This window comes from Lissotriton vulgaris, chromosome 10, assembly GCF_964263255.1.
Source record: "Lissotriton vulgaris chromosome 10, aLisVul1.2, whole genome shotgun sequence".
NCBI lineage: Eukaryota > Metazoa > Chordata > Amphibia > Caudata > Salamandridae > Lissotriton > Lissotriton vulgaris.
The window spans coordinates 778,577,795-778,603,209 of NC_141698.1; the positions used below are offsets into that span (position 1 = coordinate 778,577,795).

Here is a 25,415-nt window from a genome sequence, read left to right on the forward strand (position 1 = left end):
GGTAGGAGAGTCAACAGGGGATTGAGGAGAGACCAGGCTTGCTGATTGGATGGACTGACGTTCTTCCGTTTCCCAATGGCTCATGGGAAATTACGTTTATTATTGTTGTTTTAAATGGCTGCTGTTGGAATAAAGTGACAAAATAACAGCTAAATTCTCGCCTCCATGTCATTAATAGAACTGAAGATTCTGCGATGATAGCCAGGAAATTTGTCATTACATACACCAGAGGCAGCCTGCCATTTCTTTAACAACTGTTGCAGAAACATCCATGTTGGAATCTATCACTGAGGACCCCCCTTTATTTCTCACAGGGTCAAGTTAAGTCTCCATTTGTTTGTATTCTGGTATGGAGATGAAATAATATAGGTGGCAATCATATCTTAGAAGAATCTGTAGTTGGTCGCGGAGACACAATACCTCCTTAGAGAGCAGGATTGTGACTGTGCATAACACAGTTAGTGAAGGATGCAGCTGTAGCACTCCTAGATGATGTTGCAGTAGCTGTGGCAGCAGTGGTGATAACTGAAGTTAACAGTTCCTGAACACTTAGCTCTTGCATTACAGGTTGGGTTCCTGAGTGAAATGAAAACCTGAATTGCAGCCCTCAGTTCTGAGATTTTCGACCAGGCGAGTTGGACTTGAGACGGATTGTGGTTTACTACTTACCCATAGCATGCGCCTTCAAGTATGGGTCATGAAGATGCCGTCCATTGCCTGGTAGTTCCGGGAAGTCAGTGCTGACATTTGGGGTCTCTTGTGGACTGCAGCACTAGCTGTACCCCCACGAGTACAACATGGTAAAAAGGGCTCCCAATCTGCCACAGAGGACTGGAAGAGCAGTTTTAAACTGCTAACTCTGCTTTGCCATTTAAAGTAACAGTAAAGCCCATACCCATCCTTTTTTAATATATGCAAGTCGTCGTTAAGGAAGGCCTAATAAGCCCTATATGTGCTGTATGTTAAAAAAGTGGAACATGCACGTAGTCCTGTTTCAACGGTAAAACCCCCAATTCTTCGTTTTTACTTTGGGAATGCTAGTAGCCCATTTGGCAAGTCCAGAGTTACAGGCTGACACCCAAGCAGAACACCTGACTGGGACTACTTAAGCTGGTAATGTAAGGTATCAAAAGCATCAGTGCATTAAACCAGATTTAATGGTTAAGTTTAATTTAATGTCAATGGTGGTCAAAGTGCCAATTTAGTTGCCCAAAATTGCCAGTGACCGTTTACTGTTGTACATTGGGTCTGTCCTAATGACAGTATTCTGTCCTCCTGGTGAGACGTGCTAATGATTCCCAGGGCAGGAAACAATAAGAGCCTACTCAGGAGCGAGGTTACCTCCTTCCTGAAGGAAGCTACATGAGTGTTGGCCCAAAAGGTGAGCTTTAAAGCTGAAGCCACCTTTGTAGGGCAAATGAGAAACACTTACATGTGGGTATGCTTTATTGTTTAGGCACAGGCTGGCACTAGCTACAGTGAAGATGACAGTTTTCAAACTGGTTTTTCAGGGGCTTAGTGGCCATACCTCTGGATTGCGCTAGAGAGCTCTGGATGCCGAGAAAGGGGTTCTGACATATTTATATTGCGAGTGGGTAGAATGATGCATCTTGGGATAGCCAGATACCACATCTCCCAGGAATCAGGAGCAAGAGGACCTAGTAGGCATTAATTGCTGACCGGGTCCAACCAGAGGGCAATTTTTAATCGTTATTTGGGCAACCCTGGCACCCAGAACTCAAATATGGTCAGGCTTGGAAGGAGGACCAAAGAAGGACTGCAGTGCCCAGGAATAGCCCTGGGTACTGTAGGGGCACAGTGCCCTCACCTCTGGCATAGGGCACCCAGCTAGAGGGGTGACTGAAGTATACCAGGGCAGTGGGTTCTGTGGGCATGGCACACAGGGATGTGTGCCATGTAGACTTTTGTTTTAGTTCTGTACTTAGGCACTCAGCCTGCAAAGGCAGTGTGCCTGCAAAGGCAGTGTGTGGGTGCCAGGGGACAGGGCCCCTGAGGGTGGTGATAGAATTCACTTTTCGATGCCCTAATTACCCTATGATGTTGTGCGAGTTAGCATCATATGACTAACTAATGAAAGTCGTATATGCATCTATGCTGAATTACTATTCTTGTTTTTTACTTATATTCAAATGTACGTGTGATCATATTAGTTTCTTAGCTTAGCCTGTGTGCCACCATTTTGTGTAACCCTCTGTGCCTGCGGGCCCTGCTCGCTCATATGCCCCTCCCGCAGGAATACAGAAATGTACTAAGACAGCAGTTTTCGTTTCTCAGCTTATTGTGGCCGAAACTAACAAGTCTCTTTATCAGTAATGTTCTCATACCCAGAGACGCTGAAGCCTAGCTCCATGGCCTTGAGTAGAGATAATAATGTATCCCTTGCAGGTGCAGATGCCTGCTCTATGAGAGCATTGTTCACTGGTCTGAGGCTCGGTAACTTTCCACAAGGGGCGTACCCCTCGTTACTGTATTGCATTATAATGTATTGCTGTGATGCAGAGTCAGTCCTCTCGTTCGCACTCCTAGGAGTGAGGTCGGACAGGGCCCTCTCATATGAGTGTTTTTTGGCCTAATAAAGACTTTTGTTTATTCTTCTCCACTGTCCGGCTGACTTCCTATATAGCGACTATAGGTGAGTGCGGTAAGTCACTCGGGTGGATTTGAGCCACGCTTATCAGATGGCGCCCGAATAGGGACCCCGCGATAAGGATCTTTCTCACCCGTAAGGGGGTAGCAGAAGACCGGGGACCCGCTGGTCGGCACGGTGGGCCCGGGTACCCATCTGATGCCGAGCTTGGTTCTCGCAGCGCTGCCCCACCCTGCTGATCGGGAGAGGTCCCGGTTCGGATCTTACGCCGGGGTCCAGAAGGCGGAACTTGAAGCTGACCGTGTTGGTCTTGGCAGCCGGAGGTGGAGAACGGTAGAGGTCGGTGCCGCCTACGGAAGGTGAGTGGTCCACCTGTGACTGTTTAAGGAACGGGAGTGTTCCGGGAGACTAGGGTGTCTCCAGCGATTTGAGGAGCCGGTGTGCTCCTGGGGCTAGTGTGCTCCGGGGAACTCAGAGTACGAGTTGGTGCTCTGACAGACTTGACGAGGTTGGGGACGTATTTAGATGTAATTGTTGGTAGCGATCCGACCGGGTGGTACTGTGGTGAAGGCGTGGCTCACTGTGGGCAGACTCTGGTGCGCTTACCCTGAACTCCTAGTGTGGTGGTTCAGTGGAGGTGAGATCTGGGTTTCCCGCGGTAAAGTGCGCAGTGATCCATAGTGCCGCACGGGTGGCGGATCTGTTCCCCGTCCTCAGAACAGTTAGTGTACTGTTCGGTCTGCGGTAGAGTCCAGGTTCCCCAGGACTTGGTCGACGGGCCTTGTCCCATTTGGTAACACGTGTTTGGAGATACTGTGTATGTGGGCGTGTGGTTTTCTAATATATGTTTATATGTGTGTATGAGCGAGCTCGAGCTGGTCTGTGGTGAAGTGTTTTCTTTCACACCGAAGTAAAGATGCAGTGTTTTAGTAAGTTACGATGTTTTGGATGCGGTTGTCGACCCTCAGATACTAGACTGGCCGAGAGCCAACCTGCACCCCCTGAAGGGACTCCGAGCTTTGATATGTATGTCAAACATGGACTGGTCCCGATTTTGTTTGGTACTTTGTGGCACCGGTACACTGCTGATAATGTGGATTTACAATGGCCTTTGACGGGTTCTTTTGATGAGGCTAAGTTGGACTACTTGCAGGACAAATTGTTTGCTAAGCGTAGCCGTCAGAGTATGTTCGACTCTTTGCGAGTGTGGCAGAAAGAGGCCAGGAAACGCAAGATGCGAGAGGAGAAAGAGGAGTATAAAAAGTCCACCCAGACTATGGCGCAGAAGGCGAGAGAGCAGGTCGGAAATAAGAATGCGCTACGTATGGAGCGCTCAGATAGACTTTGTAGGTTGAAAGAAAATAAAAGTTATGTAGTGCGAGAGGACGACCCGGATGAGATGGAAGACATTTTGAATACCCGACCCCCTCCCCCTTATGCCCCACAGTCCTTGTATCCCTCCCTGCCAATTTCAGCCCCTGTTAGTGGAGCTCCGGGTCCTTCAGCGAGTGCCCCCCAACAATCCTCGCCCTCGACACCAATTGTTTCATTACTCCAGACCACTTCACCCGCCCCCTCCCAATTTTCTTTAGCACTTCCTACTGTTTCAGCTAGTACTACCCCCGGCCAGGAAATGCTAACACCGAGTCGAGGCGCAGGTAGCGGACTACTTTCACAGGTACGGAAGTTGCTTACGCGTTCTACGGTTGGTTTAGATGAAAGGAGCATGGTGGCTAATCAAGCATGCCAGTGGGCCAGGAATAATATTTATTCGTTTGAAGATATTTGGTCCACCATGAAAGATTTTGAGCCTTTGATGCAGCAGCACGCTTTGTGGCACATGTCCAATGTATTGATACCGCTTTGGGAGCACGGGTATGGGGGTGTGGCTCCAGCGGTTTTACGAGATATACAGGCTGGAGCCTATAGAACGAACACAGGGGTGAAAGAAGTGATGAGTAGTTTGCGCGCACTATTGCAATACAGGAATGAATTACCCTCTGCCGGCACACCCCATTTCCCAGGTCTCCACCCAATGCGCGAGGTGCACCCTATTTTTCATCCCGAGGTCCCCGAGCTGCTAGACCCAGTAACGAAGGCTGTTACCAGGAACAGGATCGCTGCACATTTCCAGGAGCAATGGGTGTATACGCCATGGAAGAGAAGTGAGGTATTATCATTGAAGGCCCAGCTACCGGATTCTCGAAAGAACCCGACTGCCTATTACAAAGAGCTTACAGAAGCGGCGTCTTCCACTGTGATGACGTTAGCCGACGTTGAATTGTTTTTCGGGCTTTTGGTCCCGGTTGATGTGTGGCGGCAAGTGAAGGGTACTGACCATGTGGAAGAGTTAGGAGGTACGTGGCAGGAGCTGCAGGATTGGGACAAGGAGCGTAAGCCAGGGGAGAAGCCGAAGGCTGAGATATTAGCTTTGCCAGGGCGCATTATAAAGTATATGCATTCTCTCATTCCCCCGAAGAAGGTAGATTGGGACAAGTTAACGGCTTGTAAGCAGAAAAAGGATGAGGCGGTCTCTGATTTCTTTACGAGGTTTGAGGAAACGTTTATGGATTTTAGTGGGCAGGATGTGTCACAGGATGGAGGGTTACGGCTCTTTGTTAATAGGTTTGTCACGAACTTATTGCCTGAAATTTCAGCTAGACTGCAAGCGTCGGAGAGCACGTGGACAACGTCCTCTCCTTCGGGAATACTCAGTATGGAGCAATATTACGAGCATAGGGAAAATGAGAGCAAGGACAAGCAGGAAAAGAAGACTAAGGATTTAAAGACAAGGGTTTTGTTGCAGCAGGTGGCGAGGGGCAGAGGCAGGGGTGCGGCGCCGAGTCGCGGAGGCGGATTTGGGAGAGGTGAGAGCAGGGAAAGGCTGGGACCGAATCAGTGCGCGAAGTGCAAGCAGGAGGGGCACTGGTGGAGGGATTGCCCGCTGCTTCAGTCGAGTACTGGTGTGGGGCGCAGGCGAGGAAGAGGTAGTGGTGATCTGGGGAGACAGGTGGCACGGTCAGAAGGAGGCGGGAGACCGGGTGGAAATTATTTTGACAATAATACAAACAGGCAACAGTTGCAGAGGGGTGATGGTCAGTACTATAACAATGATTACTCTGTTGACGATTTGACAGGGTTCTCCCACAACTAGGACAGCGTAGGACAGAGCCTGGGACCGGTACTTATGGAAGTTGATCAGAGGGGACCTTACGTCGAAGCTGACTTAATGGGGTCTCAACAAAAATTTCTAGTGGATACGGGTGCAATGAAAAGTTCAGTGGCTCGTTCTCGGGTCCCAGGGGCGGCTCTGTCTGGCAAGAATAACATATCCGTGGGTTTCGCAGGAACTCCTGTGATTAGCCCCATTTCTAAACCTCTCACGTTAACGATTGGCCCTTTTACTGTTGATTCACCGTTTTTATTGACATCAAATTGTGGAGAAAATTTGCTGGGTTTAGATTTATTGAAAAGATTGCACGCCACCATTTATTGTTCCCCGGATGGCGTGTACCTTACTCTGGGCCCGAATGTTGCCCGCCCATTGCAGTGTTTTTCGAAAGATGACCCATTACCACCTGAATTCCGAGGCATACCCGACAGCTTGTGGGCTGTCAATGATACAGATGTGGGCAAGATGGATATTGCCCCGGTGACAATAAGAGTGAAGGTGGGAGCGAAATTGCCCAGAGTTCCACAATACAGGATTCCTAGGGAGGGAGAGAAGGCCCTGTTACAAATAATACAAGATTTGATACGGTCTGGAGTAGTGGAAGAGACTGATTCGAACATATGTAACAGCCCTATTTTGCCTATCCTTAAAAGACGGTCACCTGAAGCTACTGATAATACTCCTGATGTTTATAGATTTGTGATTGATTTGCGGCACGTAGTGGAGCCACAGTACCCGGTGGTCTCGGACATCACTACAATTTTGACTATGATACCCCCTTCGGCCAAATATTTCTCTGTCCTAGACTTGAAAAATGCCTTCTTCAGTATTCCAGTACATGAGGAAAGCCGTTATCTCTTCGGATTCTCATTGACTGGCCGAAGCTTCCGCTTCAAGAGAATTCCTCAGGGGTACACTGAGAGTCCGAGCATATATAGTCAGGCTCTAAAGGCACAATTGGATGAACTGGAACTTCCACCTGGCAACGTCATGTTACAATATGTGGATGATATCCTAATAGCATCGGACGATGAGAAGGGTTGTCGGGATGCTACTGTGAAATTATTGCATCATTTGGCTAAGAGGGGGCATAAAGTGTCCCTTCCGAAATTTCAATACTGTCGAACGGAGGTCACCTACCTCGGTCACCTCCTTTCGAAAGTGGGGAGGAGATTGACGCCAGAGCGCATAAAAGCGATCACTAACATGCAGGTACCTAACACGCAGCGAGAGGTGCGCGCGTTCTTGGGCATAACATCGTACTGTCGCCAGTGGATACCTAACTATGCGTTACTAACAAAACCCCTATTGTATCTGACTACCAAGGAAGTGCGCGAGCCCCTACCCTGGACCCCCGCATGTCAAGAAGCGTTTGAGTCACTAAAAACGGCTTTATGTTCTGCGCCAGTTCTTGGGACACCTGATTACCAGAAGCCTTTTGTCCTTTACGTACATGAGGCGGAAGGTTGCGCGCTGTCTGTCTTAACACAGTGTTTTGGGGGGGAAGCAGAGACCTTGCGCTTACTTCTCTGCCATGCTCGATAATGTGGCAAGAGCGCTGCCGAGCTGTCTGAGAGCCACGGCGGCTGCTGCGGTCTCTATAAGACAATCGGCAGGGCTCGTACTGGGATCAGACCTCACAGTAATGGTACCGCATGCTGTGGACATTTTGCTGAACAGGACACAGACGCAGCACTTAACTAGTGCTCGTCTTACGGGTTATGAGATGACTCTTTTTGCACCCCATGTTACGATCAAAAGGTGTGCTACACTGAATCCTGCCACCTTGTTACCTATCCCCACGGATACAAGTACCAAAGACGATGACATACATGATTGTCTGTTCAGGACTGAAGAGGAGACAAAGGGGAGGGTGGATTTGACAGACAGGCCCTTGGACGAACCAGACGGGGAGTTGTATGTGGATGGGTCCTGTTTTAAATTACCAGACGGTACATCGACGGCAGCATATGCAATAACAACATTACAGACGGTGGTGGAGACTTCTAGGATACCTTACAATTCTGCCCAGGCTGCGGAGATTATTGCCTTACTGAGAGCATGTGAGTTGAGTGAGGGGTTAGATGTGAACATTTATACTGATAGCCAATACGCCTTTGGCGTGGCTCATAATTATGGGCGACTTTGGGCAGAACGGGGATTCCTGACCTCTCACGGACAACGCATCCAACATGGCCCACTGATATTACGACTGTTAACGGCCCTGACACTACCCAAAAGATTGGCTGTGATAAAATGTAGCGCACACAAGACAATAGTGGATGATGTAGGGCGAGGCAATGCTTTCGCCGATGAAACAGCAAAAGAGACTGCTAGAGAAAAATTACCACGAATGTTTGTGGCAGGACCAGCTAGATGGGTCCCAGATGTTCATATGTTCGCAGACACGGTACAAAGTGTCAAGAACATACAGGGCAAAGCGACAGACGAGGAATTGAGAGCATGGAAGGATGGGCAGGGACGACTAGATGCGGATGAATGTTGGACAGATGTGACAGACAAGAGACGATGGATGCTCCCGAATGCGTATGTTCTTCCAGTAGTGACAATGGCGCATGGGCCTGCCCATGTGAGCGCCAAGGGCATCTGTAAGCTGTTAGACCCGGTGTGGAGTAATAAAAATATCTCTAAAATGGCCACTAATTTGGTTCGTCAGTGCATGGTGTGTTTGAGACACAATCCTGGAAAAGGTACTCCTGTTCCAACTGGAAATTTTGCACCCCCTTCTTTCCTTTTCGAGGTGATCCAGATGGATTACATCGAAATGGAAAGGGTCAATAACTTGAAGTACGTCCTTGTAGTCGTATGTGCCTTTAGTAGGTGGGTGGAGGCGTACGCTACGAAAGATTGCACAGCCATCTCTACTGCAAAAATGTTGATAAAGGAATATTTTTCCCGCTTCGGATTACCTAGGGTGATCTGGAGTGATAATGGCACGTCCTTCAATGCAGAATTAGTGAAACAAATATGTAAAGGTTTGCACATATCCCAGAAATTTCATTCAGCTTTACATCCCCAGGCAGCAGGACTGGTGGAGCGGTTTAACGGCACACTCAAGCTGAAGATGGCCAAAATATGTGAGAGTACAGGTCTCCGTTGGCCAGACGCACTTCCCTTAGCTTTGCTTTCAACGAGAGTCACTGTAAATGCAAAAATGGGCGTCTCCCCCCACGAAGTGGTATTCGGCCGTCCGGCCAATATTTGGGGAGTGCCCAGGCCAAAATGTTTTTCTGAAGTGCCATATCCTCTGTTGACAGATTATCTGTATGCTTTGACTAAAGATCTCCGTTCTATTCATCAGCAGGTAGCAGACACTCTGAAGCCGTTGCCGGAGGGGCCTGGACATTCCATCCACCCAAGGGACTGGGTTGTGGTGCGACGATATCAGCGGAAGTCTTGTCTGGAGCCAAGGTGGTCAGAGCCGCGCCAGGTGCTCCTCACCACGCGCACAGCACTCCGGGTCGACGGAAGGAAGGCGTGGACGCATGCCTCACACGTGAAAAGAGTCCCGCTTCCGTTACCCTATGACAAATGGGTACAGGATGGCATCGCTGAGGAAGAGAATGAGTCTATTCCGAGGTATGTTCCTTTCTCGGATGCTTCACTGATTGGAGAAGAGCGAAGCGGAATAGAGAATTCAGTGAGCTCTACCACTCCCCTTGCTACTAGTGAAGAGACATCAGAAAGTCCAGCGTCTGCCACAGATTTGCCTGTTTTGTTCACTGATCCTGAAGTGCCAGGGAGCACTCGCTACAATTTGAGGCCCCGAAAAAGAAATAACGAGTAACAGTGCTGAAAATGATGGACTAGACACCGGAAGAAGGGCTTAGTGGATTTTCCGAATAAGAAGATTTAGTGGTAGGGATGGACTTATAAGAGCCCTGGTGTTTAGCCGAAGATTGTGTTCTTTGAGACTATAGAGTGGTGCGGGGCCCGAATTAAGTGCTTCCCTTGTTTTCTAAATTATTGAACAGCGACGTTGGAGCTAGGTATGGACGGTAAAAGCCTGCCTGTGAGGCTTTGAAGGACACAGGGAGAAGATCCCTTTTTAGGGTTGAAGAACCCCTCTGGCCGGTTGAGGATTGTCTGGGACTATTTTTTTAGTAGAAGTGTTTTCTTTTCATTTTTGATATATTTTGAACGAATATTAAGGATGTATCCCTTTGGGCGGCCCATTCCTGATGAGGAGCAGCCTTTTGCGGCTCCTCCCAGACCTGTGCCTGATTCCCCTTGGTTGGCCCTTCCCCGAAAAGGAAAGATTGTGGTCATAATAATTGTTTTGATTGCCTTTTTAGTGACTCTTGGAATATTGTTTTTCCTAGACAAAGCTTACCCCGTTCATGTATTTGCACCCACACCCACTGCTGTTCCTGAACACAATATGATTACTGTTGACTATGGTGAAAGAATGTTGCGTAAAAGTTATAAAGATAATGTTTTTATTAAGACTTTGCACCATGCACACGCCACTACCAACTTAACAGATTGTTGGGTTTGTGGGCTTTTACCTTCTGCTGCTTATAAGAAAGACAGATTCCTTGCCCTCCCTTTGACGCCAGTGAATAGTTGTGTGGGGTGGTATACTCTTATAGGTCTTGTTAAATACTTCCAGCAGCCAGATTCCCCGACTCCTCGTCTGCAGAATAGGGGGTGGACGATGACAATGCGAGTACGCCCTCTGCCTCCATCTTCCCTTGGACGAATATATACTGATGGACGTTTTGACCAGACTTTTATAGAGACATGTGAGAAAAGGCTGGGTCGATTTTTGATACCAAATGATACCGACAGACTTAGGGATAGTTTCCTGAAATTGAATGCCACTCTGTCCTACAGACACCCCCCCGAGGAGTAACGACAGTTCCAAGTCTCTGATACCACTGGCTGTGGTGGGTCCTTCTCCATTTTTCTGTATAGAGGGAAGGGGTCCTGTCAAAGTTGGCAATAGCTCTTGTAATGTGACTGCTTCAATACGCTTACCTCTTAGCCCCTCTTTGATTGCCCCACCCAGTATCTATTTTGTCTGCGGCGATAGTGGATACTTATGGTTGCCCGAGGGTTGGGGTGGGGTGTGCTACCTGGCCTATATGATTCCCCCTGTGTATGTGGCTCCCTCTGATTACCACAAAACTCATCGTCGATTCCCCAGTCCCCAGGAGCAGCCACAAGAGCAGCGTAAAAGGAGGGAACTTCAGGTAGATGATGTCGATCAGACGGACACCTCATACCAACAATGGACTGATTTTTCGAAGGGTTTGCTTCCTTTCTGGGGTCCAATATTTAACAGCAGAGCTATTAGACGACTGTCTAGAGTAATGGAAAAGGTAGTTCTGACTGAAGCCGACATTACGACTAACATATCTGTTGAGATTCAGGCTATGAGATTATTCACGATCCAGAACAGGATGGTGCTTGACGTCATACTGGCTGATAGGGGCGGGGCCTGTCGCGTCATCGGGACATCTTGCTGCGTATATATACCTGACTCCGCCCCGACTTAACTTAGCGGTACAGAAATTACATAGATTAGCGACTGAACTACATCAGGATAATGGGACATGGTCCCTACAAGGGTGGCTCTGGGGTGCCTTCTCTTCCTGGGGTTGGAAAATATTGATGGGTTTGGTTGGTGTGGCGAGTGTACTACTGACTTGCTGCCTTTGCATATACTGCCTCCCTCCATGTTGTTCAATGTGTGCTGCGAATATGCGTCCGAAAAATAAGTTACCTGGTCAATATACCACTTCTATGATTACTGAAATTCCTGCTGATGCAAGTTGGTTGATGTTCATTGCAGAAGATGTTCTAGACTAAAGAAATATAGTCCTGCCCATAGAATGGATGTCGGCACTACCTTTTGCAAATAAATGAGGCTATAGTTAGCCAATGATGCTAAAAGGAGGGTCTGATAGAATTCACTTTTCGATGCCCTAATTACCCTATGATGTTGTGCGAGTTAGCATCATATGACTAACTAATGAAAGTCGTATATGCATCTATGCTGAATTACTATTCTTGTTTTTTACTTATATTCAAATGTACGTGTGATCATATTAGTTTCTTAGCTTAGCCTGTGTGCCACCATTTTGTGTAACCCTCTGTGCCTGCGGGCCCTGCTCGCTCATGTGCCCCTCCCGCAGGAATACAGAAATGTACTAAGACAGCAGTTTTCGTTTCTCAGCTTATTGTGGCCGAAACTAACAAGTCTCTTTATCAGTAATGTTCTCATACCCAGAGACGCTGAAGCCTAGCTCCATGGCCTTGAGTAGAGATAATAATGTATCCCTTGCAGGTGCAGATGCCTGCTCTATGAGAGCATTGTTCACTGGTCTGAGGCTCGGTAACTTTCCACAAGGGGCGTACCCCTCGTTACTGTATTGCATTATAATGTATTGCTGTGATGCAGAGTCAGTCCTCTCGTTCGCACTCCTAGGAGTGAGGTCGGACAGGGCCCTCTCATATGAGTGTTTTTTGGCCTAATAAAGACTTTTGTTTATTTTTCTCCACTGTCCGGCTGACTTCCTATATAGCGACTATAGGTGAGTGCGGTAAGTCACTCGGGTGGATTTGAGCCACGCTTATCAGTGGCACAATAAGTGCTGCAGCCCTCAGGGGTCTTCTCTGGTCACCATGCCCTGGGTACCTAGGGTACCATTTACTAGGGGCTGACAGGTGGCCAGAGATGCCAATTTGGTATTTTGATTCAGCATAGTTTTTCTTTTTAGGGACCCAGGGCACACTTAGTAAAAGCACATCAGAAGTTCAGAAAAAAAAGTGGGGGCATACCAAGGCAAGCAAGATGGCACTTTCTCATAGTTGTTTGCCATGGAGTGAAATGCTTTACTATACCTTGTAAAGTCTCTGTATCCGGACACTCCAGTTAATCTTTAACGTTGTGATATATTAAAATACAGTCTACTTTATAAATTGGTGTCCTATTTCTTAGGAGTCTTGACAATTGTTTTAGCACTACAGTTATAGATTTAGTCAACACTCATGTCATGTCAAAACATGGTGTACACACATTGTGCGTGCCATGTCCATAGCATCGCCAGTATCAAACTTTTATTGTGAAATAGAAACCGCTACATTTGCATTTATGGTAGCCCCCCCACCAGACGCTGCAAATATGCTCATCATCAAGCTCTTCAGTAAGCTGGAGTGTCAAAAAAAAAAAAAAAACACACACACAATTACCTCTGCTTCCACTTCTGGTACTTTGGACTTCCTGCATTTCTTGCCTCGACAATGCTTTCCTCACTTCTGCATTATGCCCATTGATGGTGTGGTATTTCTGTACTGCAATACAAAAATAGGTAAAATAAGCAGAAATGATCTGCACTGTGTTCCCCCTCGTTCACATCTTGCTGTGGACTGACTAACAATTCAGGCAGCATTAGAATGCACATCTACAAGAAAAGTTCCCTTAGGACCATTGAGTTGCTACTCTGAGTTAACTTTATCTGTATTACAGAGTACCCATCATATTATTGTGCCAACCCACATGAGAAGAATAAGTAGGAGTTGCAAATGAGGAAGAGCAAGGAGTCGAGGTATCACCATTCAACAAAGAAGTTATGCCATAGAAAATGTGAACCATAGAGCACAAGATCTAGATTTCTGCAGCATGACAAGCCATTATTACACTTCAGCTTTAACAAAAAAATGCAGTGTGCACCTCTAAATGTCAGCAAGATTAAGATCACTTACAAACAATTTTATCTACTGGATCATGGTCATCGAAAGTAACAAATCCGAAGCCTCTTTTTTTGCCTGACTGCTTATCAGCAATAACTTCAATGCTTTCAATTTTGCCATACTCCTCAAAATAGTCCCTTAAGTGGTGTTCATCTGTGTCTTCTTTAATTCCACCAACAAACAGTTTTTTGACAGTTACATGGGCACCAGGCTTTCCGGATTCCTGGAGAAAAAAGTTGTAAAGAAGATTTGAAGCAGAGATACACTTAGAAATGAGTTTCTGCTAAAGCTAAATCCAAATAATCAAGTTATTCCCCATAGTAAATCCATCAATACTAGCTTTTCTGCCACGTTCAGAAATTACTTTAAGATCATGCATAGAAACTAGTGGTCTACCGGTAATTCCAGCTCTCCACTGTTGGCTTCTTTTATAAATTAATATGGTGCAATCATTCCCAGAAGTAAGGCTTAGAATCCCCATTAATATTAAAATAGCAATAGACCATGTTAAAATGTCACAGGTCCAACACTATTTTGCTTGGCTGTACGGTCTAATCGTTTGGAACAACCAAAAAGTCAAACTCTACGACTAGAGAACACCACAGCTCCGATTTCTACTGCATGTCACGAGACACAATCATCACGACAACGGATGATTCTATGGAAAGGTCGGAATGTTCACATCACGATCAGTAAGAGGTCTGTGGTCGGAGCAAGAAAAAGCAATCCACTTAAACATCTTGACCCCTCCCATGCTCGTGACGGAACCGTTCCGTCACAGCGCCTTGAGACCCGTCCGGGTGAGTAGCGCTCTATACAAATGCTATGATTGATTGATTGACAAGCACAGCTCACCACGGGCCGTGAGGGAGCAGTTCCGTCACGAGCACGAGAGCGCCGCGCGGCCCCGCCTCCCCCTTAGCGCTGCGGCGGAATAGCCGCCGCAGCGAAGGGGTTAAAGAGGCATGCCATCACAATGGGCCTCCACACATTCTTGCCAAGCCACCTGAATTAGAACCACCATGAGCTCACAGTACTATAAAGTCTAACGTGGAGGCTCACGGTTGTACAACCTGTCGGAGCCATCGTGAACACACCTGCCAAGAGTCCAAATCAGGAGAACGGAATGAGCAGGTGAATACCTTCAGTAGCACCTGGTTTTCTCCATCAGGGTCAAAAGCAACTTATCTTCTAAAAGCAGTGCCCGTCTACCCTCGACCTGTTTGCCACTCTGCAGAACAAGAATGGTCTGTATTTCACATGCAGGCACAAGCTACAGGAGACAAAGGGCCATATGTATCAACACATTTCCCGATAAGACACAGAATGGGCAAAACCCTTTGATATATCTGGCCCAAAGTCTTCTGAATGACGTGGATCAACGTTTTTGCCTATGCCTTCACCCTCATCCGCAAGGTGCTAGGTAAGGCCACTGTGAAACTTTGCTCATAGATTTTCATAGCCTTGGCGCTGCAACACCGATTTTTGGTACATTGTGCAAGAGCAACGCTGATTTGAGAGATAAGGATGTCTCCACCAAAATAGGTAACAGCAGCCAGAAAAATGTAACAATAGTAAGCAGTACTTAAGTGATCGGCAGAATATTTGAGGGGAAATAAACTTCCAAATATTTAGTTAGCTGTTAAAAACGCAGTTTAGAAGAGCTCAAACCAAGGACTCACTTGATATGCTGTGAGAAAACAAGAGCCTCTGCTGCAGGAGCACAAAGACAATCTGCTCCCTTGCTGAGAAGTGAATACAAACAATGCGTTCGATGGGCTCAGTTACAAACGTTGTGTGGAAACAAGTTTCCGATTTTAAAATACCAAAGGATTCTCTAAATGATGGGGAATATTCCATGTATGTAACCGAAGACGAAAGATCAAACCCAAGACTTGTGGCAGGCGAGGTAAAATATGCCTCATTCAATGGAAGACCCCAATTACAATGAACCAATTACTAGCACATTTAGAAAAGGATTACATTCCCTGTAGGTGCTTTTTCTTTTTAACATTTCCACCAACCCGCTCCCTCCAAATAACCACTTACCTCCAAGAAACTCAGACATTAAAACGATTTCGTTTATTAAATAGGGTGTGCACAGGCTTACCTCTCTGGCTACTGCTCTTTTCGGCTCCACTACCCTTCCATCAATTGAATGAGGCCTGGCAGACATGGCTGCATCCACTTCATTCATCGAGGAGAATGTAACAAAGCCAAATCCCCTGGATCGCTTGCTTCCAGGATCTCTCATAACCTATAAGACATGTTATTGTAGGTCTGTGTTAAAATAGCTTTCATATAATTTGCGAGAAGACCGTAAATATGACCATGCATTTTATCTCAACACAGCAAGGATACGTGAAACGGGGACCATGGTTTATTACTTTACTATACAGGCCAAAATAACAATGACTTTTTGACAAAAACATCACATTTTCATATTCTATTCTACTTGGCTCATATCGAAGAATACAGGTGTTAGATAGTAAATAAGATAATACAACCTGGGCAAACATTGTCCCTGTGTGCCTTTAGCCAGAAAGTTTTATTACTTGAATTTACTGAGCTGTAGATTTTCGGTGTCATTTTCATTCCCAGGTGTCGAGCTGTGATTCCTTACCTGTAATTATGCTTATATACATCAGGAGAGGAAGGTGGTATCAAATAGACACGCTCATCTTCTTAGAAGAGAGGACTAGGAACTGGCTGTCCACCGCTGCATCCATGTATGGAACTGCTCCCAAGCAATCTCTCGTTTGGTGCTTAAGTTCCACTGTGTTGCCATCAGACTCCTCGTGGAATGGGCTATAACTGTGTGTGAGAGGACTTCCTACTTTTGATAGACAAAAAGTTATTGTTTTAGCTACCTATCTTGATATTCCGTGGTTTTGAGACTGGGAAGCCTTGCATGGTCTGGAGAAGGACACTAGAGGCTGGTTGGATTCTCCTATTTGCTTAGTTTGATCCTTAAAGAACAGCAGGGAAGGTTCTATGTTCTTAAAGTCATGGATCTGACTCCTCGCCGTACTAATTCTCTTCAACGATGTTATGGCCAAGACAAAAGCAGTTTTCCGGGTTAAGTATTTTATGTTTGATTTAGGAATTGGTTCAAACAGGTCTGCCATAAACATTGTTGTCAAAGCTCAAACTGCGGTCAATGTCATAGATGGTATGAATACTTCCTTCATAAACCTTTTTAGAATCTTACGTAGCCCTTATGTTCACACAAGATACAGTATACGAAAATGGCTGCCAGGTAAATTCTGAATGAGGTATATTTTGTCCCCATAAATCCCTAGTAAGTGGTACACTGGGTAACTAGGGACCAGGAGCATAAGAGGATCCCCTAGTACCCCCCCTTCCCCCACCCCCCGCCACTAGGACCATGCCACTGCCCTTGCAGCTTGCATACCTAGAGAGGAAAAAAAAGTCAACATGGCACCCTGCCATGCCAGCCGGCACTGCCTGAAGGTATAGGTAAATCAACCCTCTAGCAGGCCTTACAACCCCAAGGCAGGGTGCACTATACCACAGGTGAGGGCATAGCTGCATGAGTAGATATGCCCCTACAATACTCAAGTCAATTCTCAAATATTGCAAATACTAGCAAGCCATGAGTACATGGGGGTTCACTGAAACCACGAGTGCTTGGCACTAAACAACTCATTGTAATAAATCCACACTGATGCTAGTGTGAGATTTATTACACCATGTACTCAGAGGGCACCTCATAGGTGCTCACTGAAAACATAACCACCCTGGTGTGGGCACTAAATGGCTGAAGGCAGCCTGCCACACACAGTGGCAGGCTACCACAAGAATGGGCCTATCTGGAACTGTCCTCAAGTGGTTCACGTCCTTTCTTCACAACAGATCGCAGAAATTCAAGAGCAACAACCGGATGTCCTCGCCAATACCTGTAACGCTAGGCGTCCCCCAAGGATCCTCTCTATCCCCAACTTTGTTCAACCCAGTCATGGAACCTCTCACCACCTTGCTACAAGCATCCAATGTACACTTCCATATGTACGCCGATGACACCCAACTTTACCTCAAATTACAATCACCCAATGACATCCTGCTCCTGAACTCAACGATCAGATGCACCCAATCCTGGCTAGCCGATAATCACCTCAAACTCAATGCCCTGAAAACAGAGTTCCTTCTGATCTCACCTCCAGCGAAGATTTCCACCACTTAACATTGGCTTAAACTCCTAACCGCACTCAATGTCCAACCCACCATCGTGGACTCAGCAAAATCTTTAGGCATAACACTCGACATCAATCTCAGCATGCAGCAACATATCAGCAAGGCAACTAAGGGAGCGAACTTCCAGATCAATACTCTGAGGAAACTTAAACCCTACCTCCCAGCCAAAGACTTCCAAACTGCAGTACAAGCACTAGTCATCCCACGAATTGAATACGGCAGCACCGCCCTCTGCGGACTCCCCCCAACTACAACCGCACCACTAAAAGCTTCTCTAAATGCTGCAGCGAGACTCATCACTGGGTCAAAAAAGCACTCCCACATTACCCCTGACTTGAAATCCCTGAATTGGCTGCCTTTTGAAGCCAGAATACATCTGAATATCGCCTGCATGACACACAAGGCGGTACACCTAAACTCCCCCGGCTACCTTGCTCAGAAACTGACAATCTCTGGGGGAATTAGAAAAACGAGAGGCACAAACAATCTTCTGCTGAAACCTCGAAGATTCCAGAAGGAAAAAACATACAAGCGCTCCTTCTCAGGAATGGCGCCTAGAATTTGGAACTCACTCCCTCCCGAAACCAGGCTCATCTCCTCCACTACACTCTTTAAAAAAGTAAAAGCTATCCTCATGGCTAAATACACTTGAACTACTATCTCAAACCCCATTAACACCCTGCACCGATCTGAACTACATGTTTGACCCCTCTACTTATTTGTTTGAGTTGTCTTATTATTCACATGATTGGCTTTGCAGTCATTTATTTGTACTATTTGTACTGTGTGATCTATTGATTTACTTGTCCGACTATGTTCCCTCATGTACCCTTCTATGTAAAGCGCTCTGATATCTGCGAAGATCTTGTTCGCGCTATATAATACTTTTAAAATAAAATAAATAAATAAATACCATATAGAGTCCAGCATATCCATTTTTTCCACACGGTTGAGGATGCCTGCTTGCCCACGAGTGGCATTTCCTGTCCTTTGCAGTGACTGTCTGTTCTTACTTTTCCCTAGAGGAGGAATATTTTTCAGGACACTGCACTTCTATTCCCACTTGTGACAGTTATGTAGAGATCTGCTGATGTAATCTGCTTGATTATTGGTAAAAGTTGAACTGAAAGGTTAATTCCGTTGTAAAATTGGCTAATGCCAAAAATTTTGAGTTTCTGTTGACAGAATTCACGAACGTATTACACCTGGTCTGTCTATAAACCATTGTTGTGGTGCTGTCCATTCAGACCAACACCTGAGAAAGAAAAAGAACTGCTGAACTCTTCTGACAGCACAGAGTTTGAGCATATTTTTGTGTTAACTTATATCCTGTGGAGAAGATAGCCCTCTCTCAGGAAGTTATTGTAGGCGAGCCCCCGATCCTCATGTGCAGTCTGCAAGATGGTAATAGTACGATACCCCCCCAACGATATCATAACTTAATAGTCTCTCCAGTTTTTGTTTTGCCAGCATAGATAAGCCAATAGTGTTTCCATCGATGGAATGCTTTCGATTCTGCAGTGCTTATTATTGCTTCTAAGAAGTGAATCTTCTTTGATGGTATCTGAGAAGAGTTGGTTTTGTTCATACGGAGATCTGGAGAACTGAAGAGTCTGGTACAGGTTGCTACCGAGTTATCTGTACAACGTATGGACGAGCCCTTGAGCATCCAGTCGTCTCATAAAGGGCAGACAAGATATCCTAGATGCTGAATGTGGGTCGAGAACTGAAGCATGAATTTGGTAAAGAGTTTGGGTGCAGATCGACAGCCGAAGGAAAGGACTCCAAATTGCTAGTGGCATTCGGCCACCTGCCATATTAGGAACATGCAATGGGTTGTGTGAATGGAATTGTGTAAATACTCACCCTTGAGATCCAATTATGTCATTTATTTGTTCCTCATTAGAAGCGGGAATACTTCTTGATGTGTCACCATAACGTATTGTGTCCTTTTAAAGAGACCTAGTGGGCAGTGATTTAAAATGAGCCTCAAATCTTTTGCAATTTTCTATTTATGGGGTAAGTGCCTGGAGTAAAATCTGGCATTTAGAAGATTTGGAACCATTTTAATAGCTCCTTTGTGCCTAAAAGAAGTTCAGTTGTTTGCGTTTTAATCTGATGGCAAATTCGGTGGATGGTGAATAAACTCAGTTTGACCATACTGAATTACATCCAGCATCCATTTGTCTGAGGTTGAAAAGGGTAGATATACTGCCCGTATATTGGTATCTGGTGCAAGAAAATTGTCAGTTATATCCGGTGTCTTATGCCTTTTGTTAAGCCATGCGATTCTGTGTCTGTATTGAGAAGCACTGAGGTTTTACTTTGTCATATAACTTTTGGTTGCAGGGCACATAATCCATAAACAGCTGAGGTATATAAGGTGGGTGATGTGCTGGATAGCCATGTGACATAGATCACCGAAGGTCAGCATTCTCAATCATCCTCAAATGGAATATGCCTTTTGTTACCACAGGGTGCCTAGGGATTAGGGTGTGCATGTTTAATACTCAGCAGAGCATCGCCCCTGATTTGGAAAGAAAAAATTATTCTGACTGTTGACCCGAACAAAGTGTTTTTTAGGTCTCGCCTAGTGTTGCTGCGCACATGCGCAGTCGCTCAGCGAGATTTATTGTCGGAGGACTTTCAGAAAAGGGCTTTAAGCCCCACCCTCATTTCCATTGGCCTGCGTCGCAGTTTATGCTTAACAGTGGCCTGCCATTGGAAATTAGGGTTTTCGGTTACCGCCCTTTGGCTTGCGATCTAGACTGGCTCGCCTGCTTTGCGTCTGTCATAAGACATTTCTTATCAGCTTGTTTATTTAACCCCTTCACTGCGGCGGCAATTCCGCCGATTCCGTGCAGGCGCGAAATCAGCGCCGTGCAGGCGCGGCGAGCGGGCCGTGACGGAACCGTTCCGTCACTAGCACAGCTCACCCGAGGCGCGCAACGGAACGGTTCCGTCATAAGCGCCGAACGGGTTAACAAGCTGATGAGAAATGTCATCACGAGAGGCGTGAAGGAGCAAGCACCAGGCATCGTGCAACCTTGCTGGCTTCCCGCCTGGAGCATGCGCCAGTCAGCTCTCTCATTAGTCAGGATGCTTTGAGAAGGCAGGGCAGAGAACACCATGGAGTAGAGCTGCAGGTCTATGCTGAGAGACCCACTTTGTGAGACCCAGCTGCTCTACAGGCAAAGACGGAAAAACATTGGCTTGTGTTGCAGTGTATGTAAAGGTTGTCACGCACCTGGGAGCGAGCAGCCTCGTTATGAGAGCAGTTCAAGGTGTGTGAAAAGAGCGCGCAACTCTTCCAAGATTGTGACGAACGTTTAATCCATGCACACAGCCCACCAGATCTACACCCCTCCGTATGGAGAGATCACCAAATAAGCAGTCAACCGTCCAAACAAACCAGTGCATGCAATGTTAACTATACAGAAAGACCAACACTTACATAGAAAACACACGTACCAGAGAAAACTTAGTTTCACACATCACACAGTACAAATAAATGGATGAGCACATGACTGGAAAGATTGGTGAGCTAAATGTATGCTGCTTCCCACTTATTCCCTCATTGGGAGTGGTCTCTTAATTCCAAAGCGGCTGATATCAACTTTTACAACCCTAAGAGAAATTGTATGCTTTAAACTTTCCCCCAGAGACGTTGGCTGTTGAAAACAACTGAAATATCTGTGTGAAAGTCTGGGGATGCAATTAAGAATTTCCAGGCAAATCAGACCCAGAAACTTTTCATTCCTCCAATAATTCCCATTTGTTTATGTGAGTTTAAGCTACTGGCATTGTAAATAACTGTTTTATTCAGGTTTCAAAAACCAAAACATGAATAAAAGGCATTGTCATTTACAATGCCAATAGCTCAAAATTGCATAAATACGAGACCTTTTGCATTGCAAATGCTTGTTAGTAGTTCTTGCCTGTGTAACACGGAGGCTCCAGCAAATGGCCTACAGCCAATAATGTGTGTGTCCATGAGTCTGAGGGTGTGTCCATGAGTCTGAGGGTAGCCGATGCGGTCTCTCCCTCATGTACAATAACCTTCACTTCCTTCCCTTTTAATTTCAGGCAATAGGTAGATATGGGGGTATATTGGGCATCTGTTACTCATACCTGCCTACTATTCCAATGGCCTTAGCAGCTTTGATGAACAAAGCCCCCACATAAACCATGTTACCTACTATGTTCATTTTACAACCATTGGGTACTTGGATTGCTGCTACGTTGAAAGAATGATGACGGGACCCGCTTTAGGATGACTGAGGAGGCAAAGAGGCGAATTCTTGTACTTTTCATTTGAAGCGCCCAAATACTAGTTCCAAATTTTTTTCACACTTAGTATGGGAAAAATGAAGTCCAAGAACACACATTGTGGAGGTCCTCACGGATTTCTTTATACTACACACAGTACAGAGCACCACACAAAATAAGGTCTCCTTTGGGAATGGTCCAGAAAAATAAGAGGACTCATCTGTAGGTAGAATTCTCCAGCATAATGTGCACCGAAAAAATTAATTGAAGGTAGTTATCAGGGATGATCCAGAAAACAAAATTGGAGTGCTGGTAAATTTCAGATTCACATGCCTGAACTGGTTCCAGTAGTCAGTCTAGGAATGATTTTCAGACCAATTGCCCCACTACCCCTTATACAAATGAATAATCAATTTAAGATCCAATAGTGGAGGCTACTAATTTAAATAAGAAGGAATGATCAAGATTTTCGACCACAAGGCCTCCCTAGTAAATTAAAGAACATTCTGGAAAAGACTGACCATACAATATCAATGTTTAGATAGCAAGGAGGCATGCAGACATCGCTACCGTAAAAAGCCATGGAAATACAAGACTTGTATAGCGGTGGTGGGAGAGAATGGCAGATACTTAAGGGAATATGCAGATGGTTTTTCAAACAGAATAGGGATAAAAAAAAAAAAGAAAAGAAAAAAAAACATGGATAAAAAAATCTAAAGCTGTATGCGCATAGTCACAATTAACGCCTGTGGTTTAAACGATCCCAGAAAAAGAAGAGAGCTGAAAGAATACTTTAAAACATTGCAAGCAGACTTAATATGCTTGCAAGAAACGCATGTTGAGTTCTAGCAGAAATATTTATTGGAGCAATTAGGTTATTTGGTACTGGTATGCACTACCCAGGGCACGAGGACACGTGGGGTAGCGATATTAGCACGAGAAAATAAAATTGAAAAAACAGCTGGTAGATAAGTATGGTCGATGGGTCTTGGCTGAACTACAAGCACAAAACTTGAATTTTACTTTATGCTCTATTTATGCACCCACGGTGGATGATCCCGACACTCTCATTCAAATTAATGCACAGCTACCTAGTTGGCCACTTCCGATCATAATGTGTGGTGATTTAAATATAAACGGTCTTGAGGGGCTCTGGAAGGATGATCCTGGCAGGTTTAAAGGACGGAAAAAAAATAGTCAGAGCCTTGGTTAATCTTATGAGAGACACAGCTTAATTGACACTTGGGAGCAGCTTATGAGAGGGGGAGGTAGCACATAGTATTCCGCTCCTCATAAAATGGTAGCAAGACTTGATTATTTTTTGATTTCTCCCACACTGTTACCGATGGTTAAAATAAAAAAAAACTACCAAGATTAATGTTGGACCACAATCCACTAGCCCTGGAGGTCGCTCTGGTAAATGCAAGGATAAATCCAACTTCTTGGTCATTTGAGAGAGCTCTACTACAGGATACCAAATATGTTGTCCTTATGGGAAACTGGTTAAAAGAATTTTTGGGTCATAATAGGGGTACGGCACGACCTTCAATTGTCTGGGATCCGTTAAAGGCTGGCATACGGTGAGAAACCTTAAGCTATTCTCTCAGGCGTAATAAATTACAAAAAGAACTAGTAGATAAGAAGAAGATCAGGGATGTGGCGAATCTGGAGGAAGGCCTGGTAAAAAATTTTAGGAGTGAAAGGGGATGTGACAGGGGTGACTCAAAAGTTAGCCTTGGCTAAAATAGCAGTAGGGGAAATATACAGCGCAAGAGCAGCCAAATTTTTTTTAGCAAGGGGGGAAGAGCAATAGGAATAGAATGAGCAAGTTGGACGCAACTTGGCGGTAAGAACTCGACAGGCAGCTACCAAGGGACAGATAACATAAATGGTTACGGAGAAAGGGGCGATAGTTAAAAACCCAAAAGAAATTTGCGCAGTGTTCCAGAATTTTTACAAGAAGCTCTATAGTCAAGATATAGAGGTATCTGGAAGAGACCTTATTAGATAAAATCGCAGAGGAAGACAGGATTAACCTAGAGACAAAATTTACCCGACAAGAAATTTAAATGGCATTTAACGATCTACCCTCAGGGAAAGCTGTAGGACCCGATCTTATACCCTTAGAATTCTATAAAAAATTATTTGCAATACTAGAGGGGGACATTAACACACTTATGATCTCGATCCAGGACGGAGCTGAACCACCTGGGTCCTGGAGCGAAGCGGCAATGGTGGTTTTCTTAAAGAAGAATAAAATTTCTACTGATCTCGGGTCATACAGACCAATCAGCCTGATGAATAAAAATTTAAAAAAAAGGAAATACAAGACACAAAAGGTAAACTGTTATATAGTATCTTACATAGGTTTTCAGGTACAGACATTAAAGCAAAAAATTTACACTTACCACACAATCTGTAAGCTTTCCCCATTGTTCATAGAATGTCCTTAAGCTTTCTTCTGTTGTTTCAAAGCTTAAGCCTCCAATAAACAGTTTGCGAAACTGTTCCTTTTCTCTCTAAAGAATATAAATAAAAAATGCATTAGGGTGGCAAACACCAAGCAATGGAAATCGTTGATAGCATTTTATTAATCTAGCAGCAGTCAAATGAGCTTAAGCCCTGATCTGCATGTTAGTTTCAGGTGTAGGAAGAACTGCTTAATACAAGAGTTGAAAGTCAAGTCCTAAGCACAATGATAGTCAGATTTTTTTTTCGGCACACCTAAAATGAAGTTCATTAATTCACGTTTAGCGTGATGGGGGAATCAAAGACGAAACTATGATGCCACGCTGATAAAAATGTAGCATTTGAATACACTGTGCTGGGCGCATATAAGCGGTGTCAATATAATGCCCTAAAGCTACAGGGGGCCTACATTGGAGACGCGTTTGGATAGCGACAGACATTTCAGTGAGGGACTGCTATTTTGCATTTAAATAGTAGACTGTGGTGTATATTATCAATGGGCCGTGATAAAATTTTCGCCGATTTTGCGTCTGTTTTTGGCCGAAAAGCTGCGATAATTTTATCGCAATATTAGCAAGGACACGCTAGCGTGTGTTTCCGTCATTTAGCACCCGCTTTGCATCGATAATGAGAGGCAAAGTATGCGTGGCTCAAAAGACCACATGGGGAAATTTCACGAAGGCAGCTTCGCGATATTTACAACAATGCCCAGGTTGGCTTAGCGATAAACAAAATCACTCTAACAGGCAAGTAACGCTGGATTTTAACGTCTGCTAAAATCCAGTGTTAGGCATACTTTTCATGGGAGGTGGAATGTGGGGTTACAACCACAGGGTCGTACCAGCAAGGTCATCGCTGTTTAGCAGGGAACATAGCTGGTGATGAATTCCAGTGATAGAGAAACTCGCGCTAGGCGCTGCCAGGGATAATGAATCGCTGCTGCTTGTTAATATTCCTCAGAAC

At 45.3% G+C, this 25,415-nt stretch overlaps 1 protein-coding gene across 1 annotated transcript in view; it reads right to left on the minus strand.

The window, feature by feature from the left end:
- Window positions 1-25,415, minus strand: part of HNRNPA2B1 (heterogeneous nuclear ribonucleoprotein A2/B1) — a 244,146-nt gene that overhangs the window by 217,309 nt on the left and 1,422 nt on the right. The window contains exons 2-5 of the mRNA XM_086941690.1: window positions 24,392-24,502; window positions 15,610-15,756; window positions 13,512-13,722; window positions 12,999-13,100 (exon numbers count right to left, since the gene is read on the minus strand). Of these exons, the coding sequence (XP_086797816.1) occupies window positions 12,999-13,100; window positions 13,512-13,722; window positions 15,610-15,756; window positions 24,392-24,502 (571 nt within the window). The remainder of the gene's footprint in view (window positions 1-12,998; window positions 13,101-13,511; window positions 13,723-15,609; window positions 15,757-24,391; window positions 24,503-25,415) is intronic.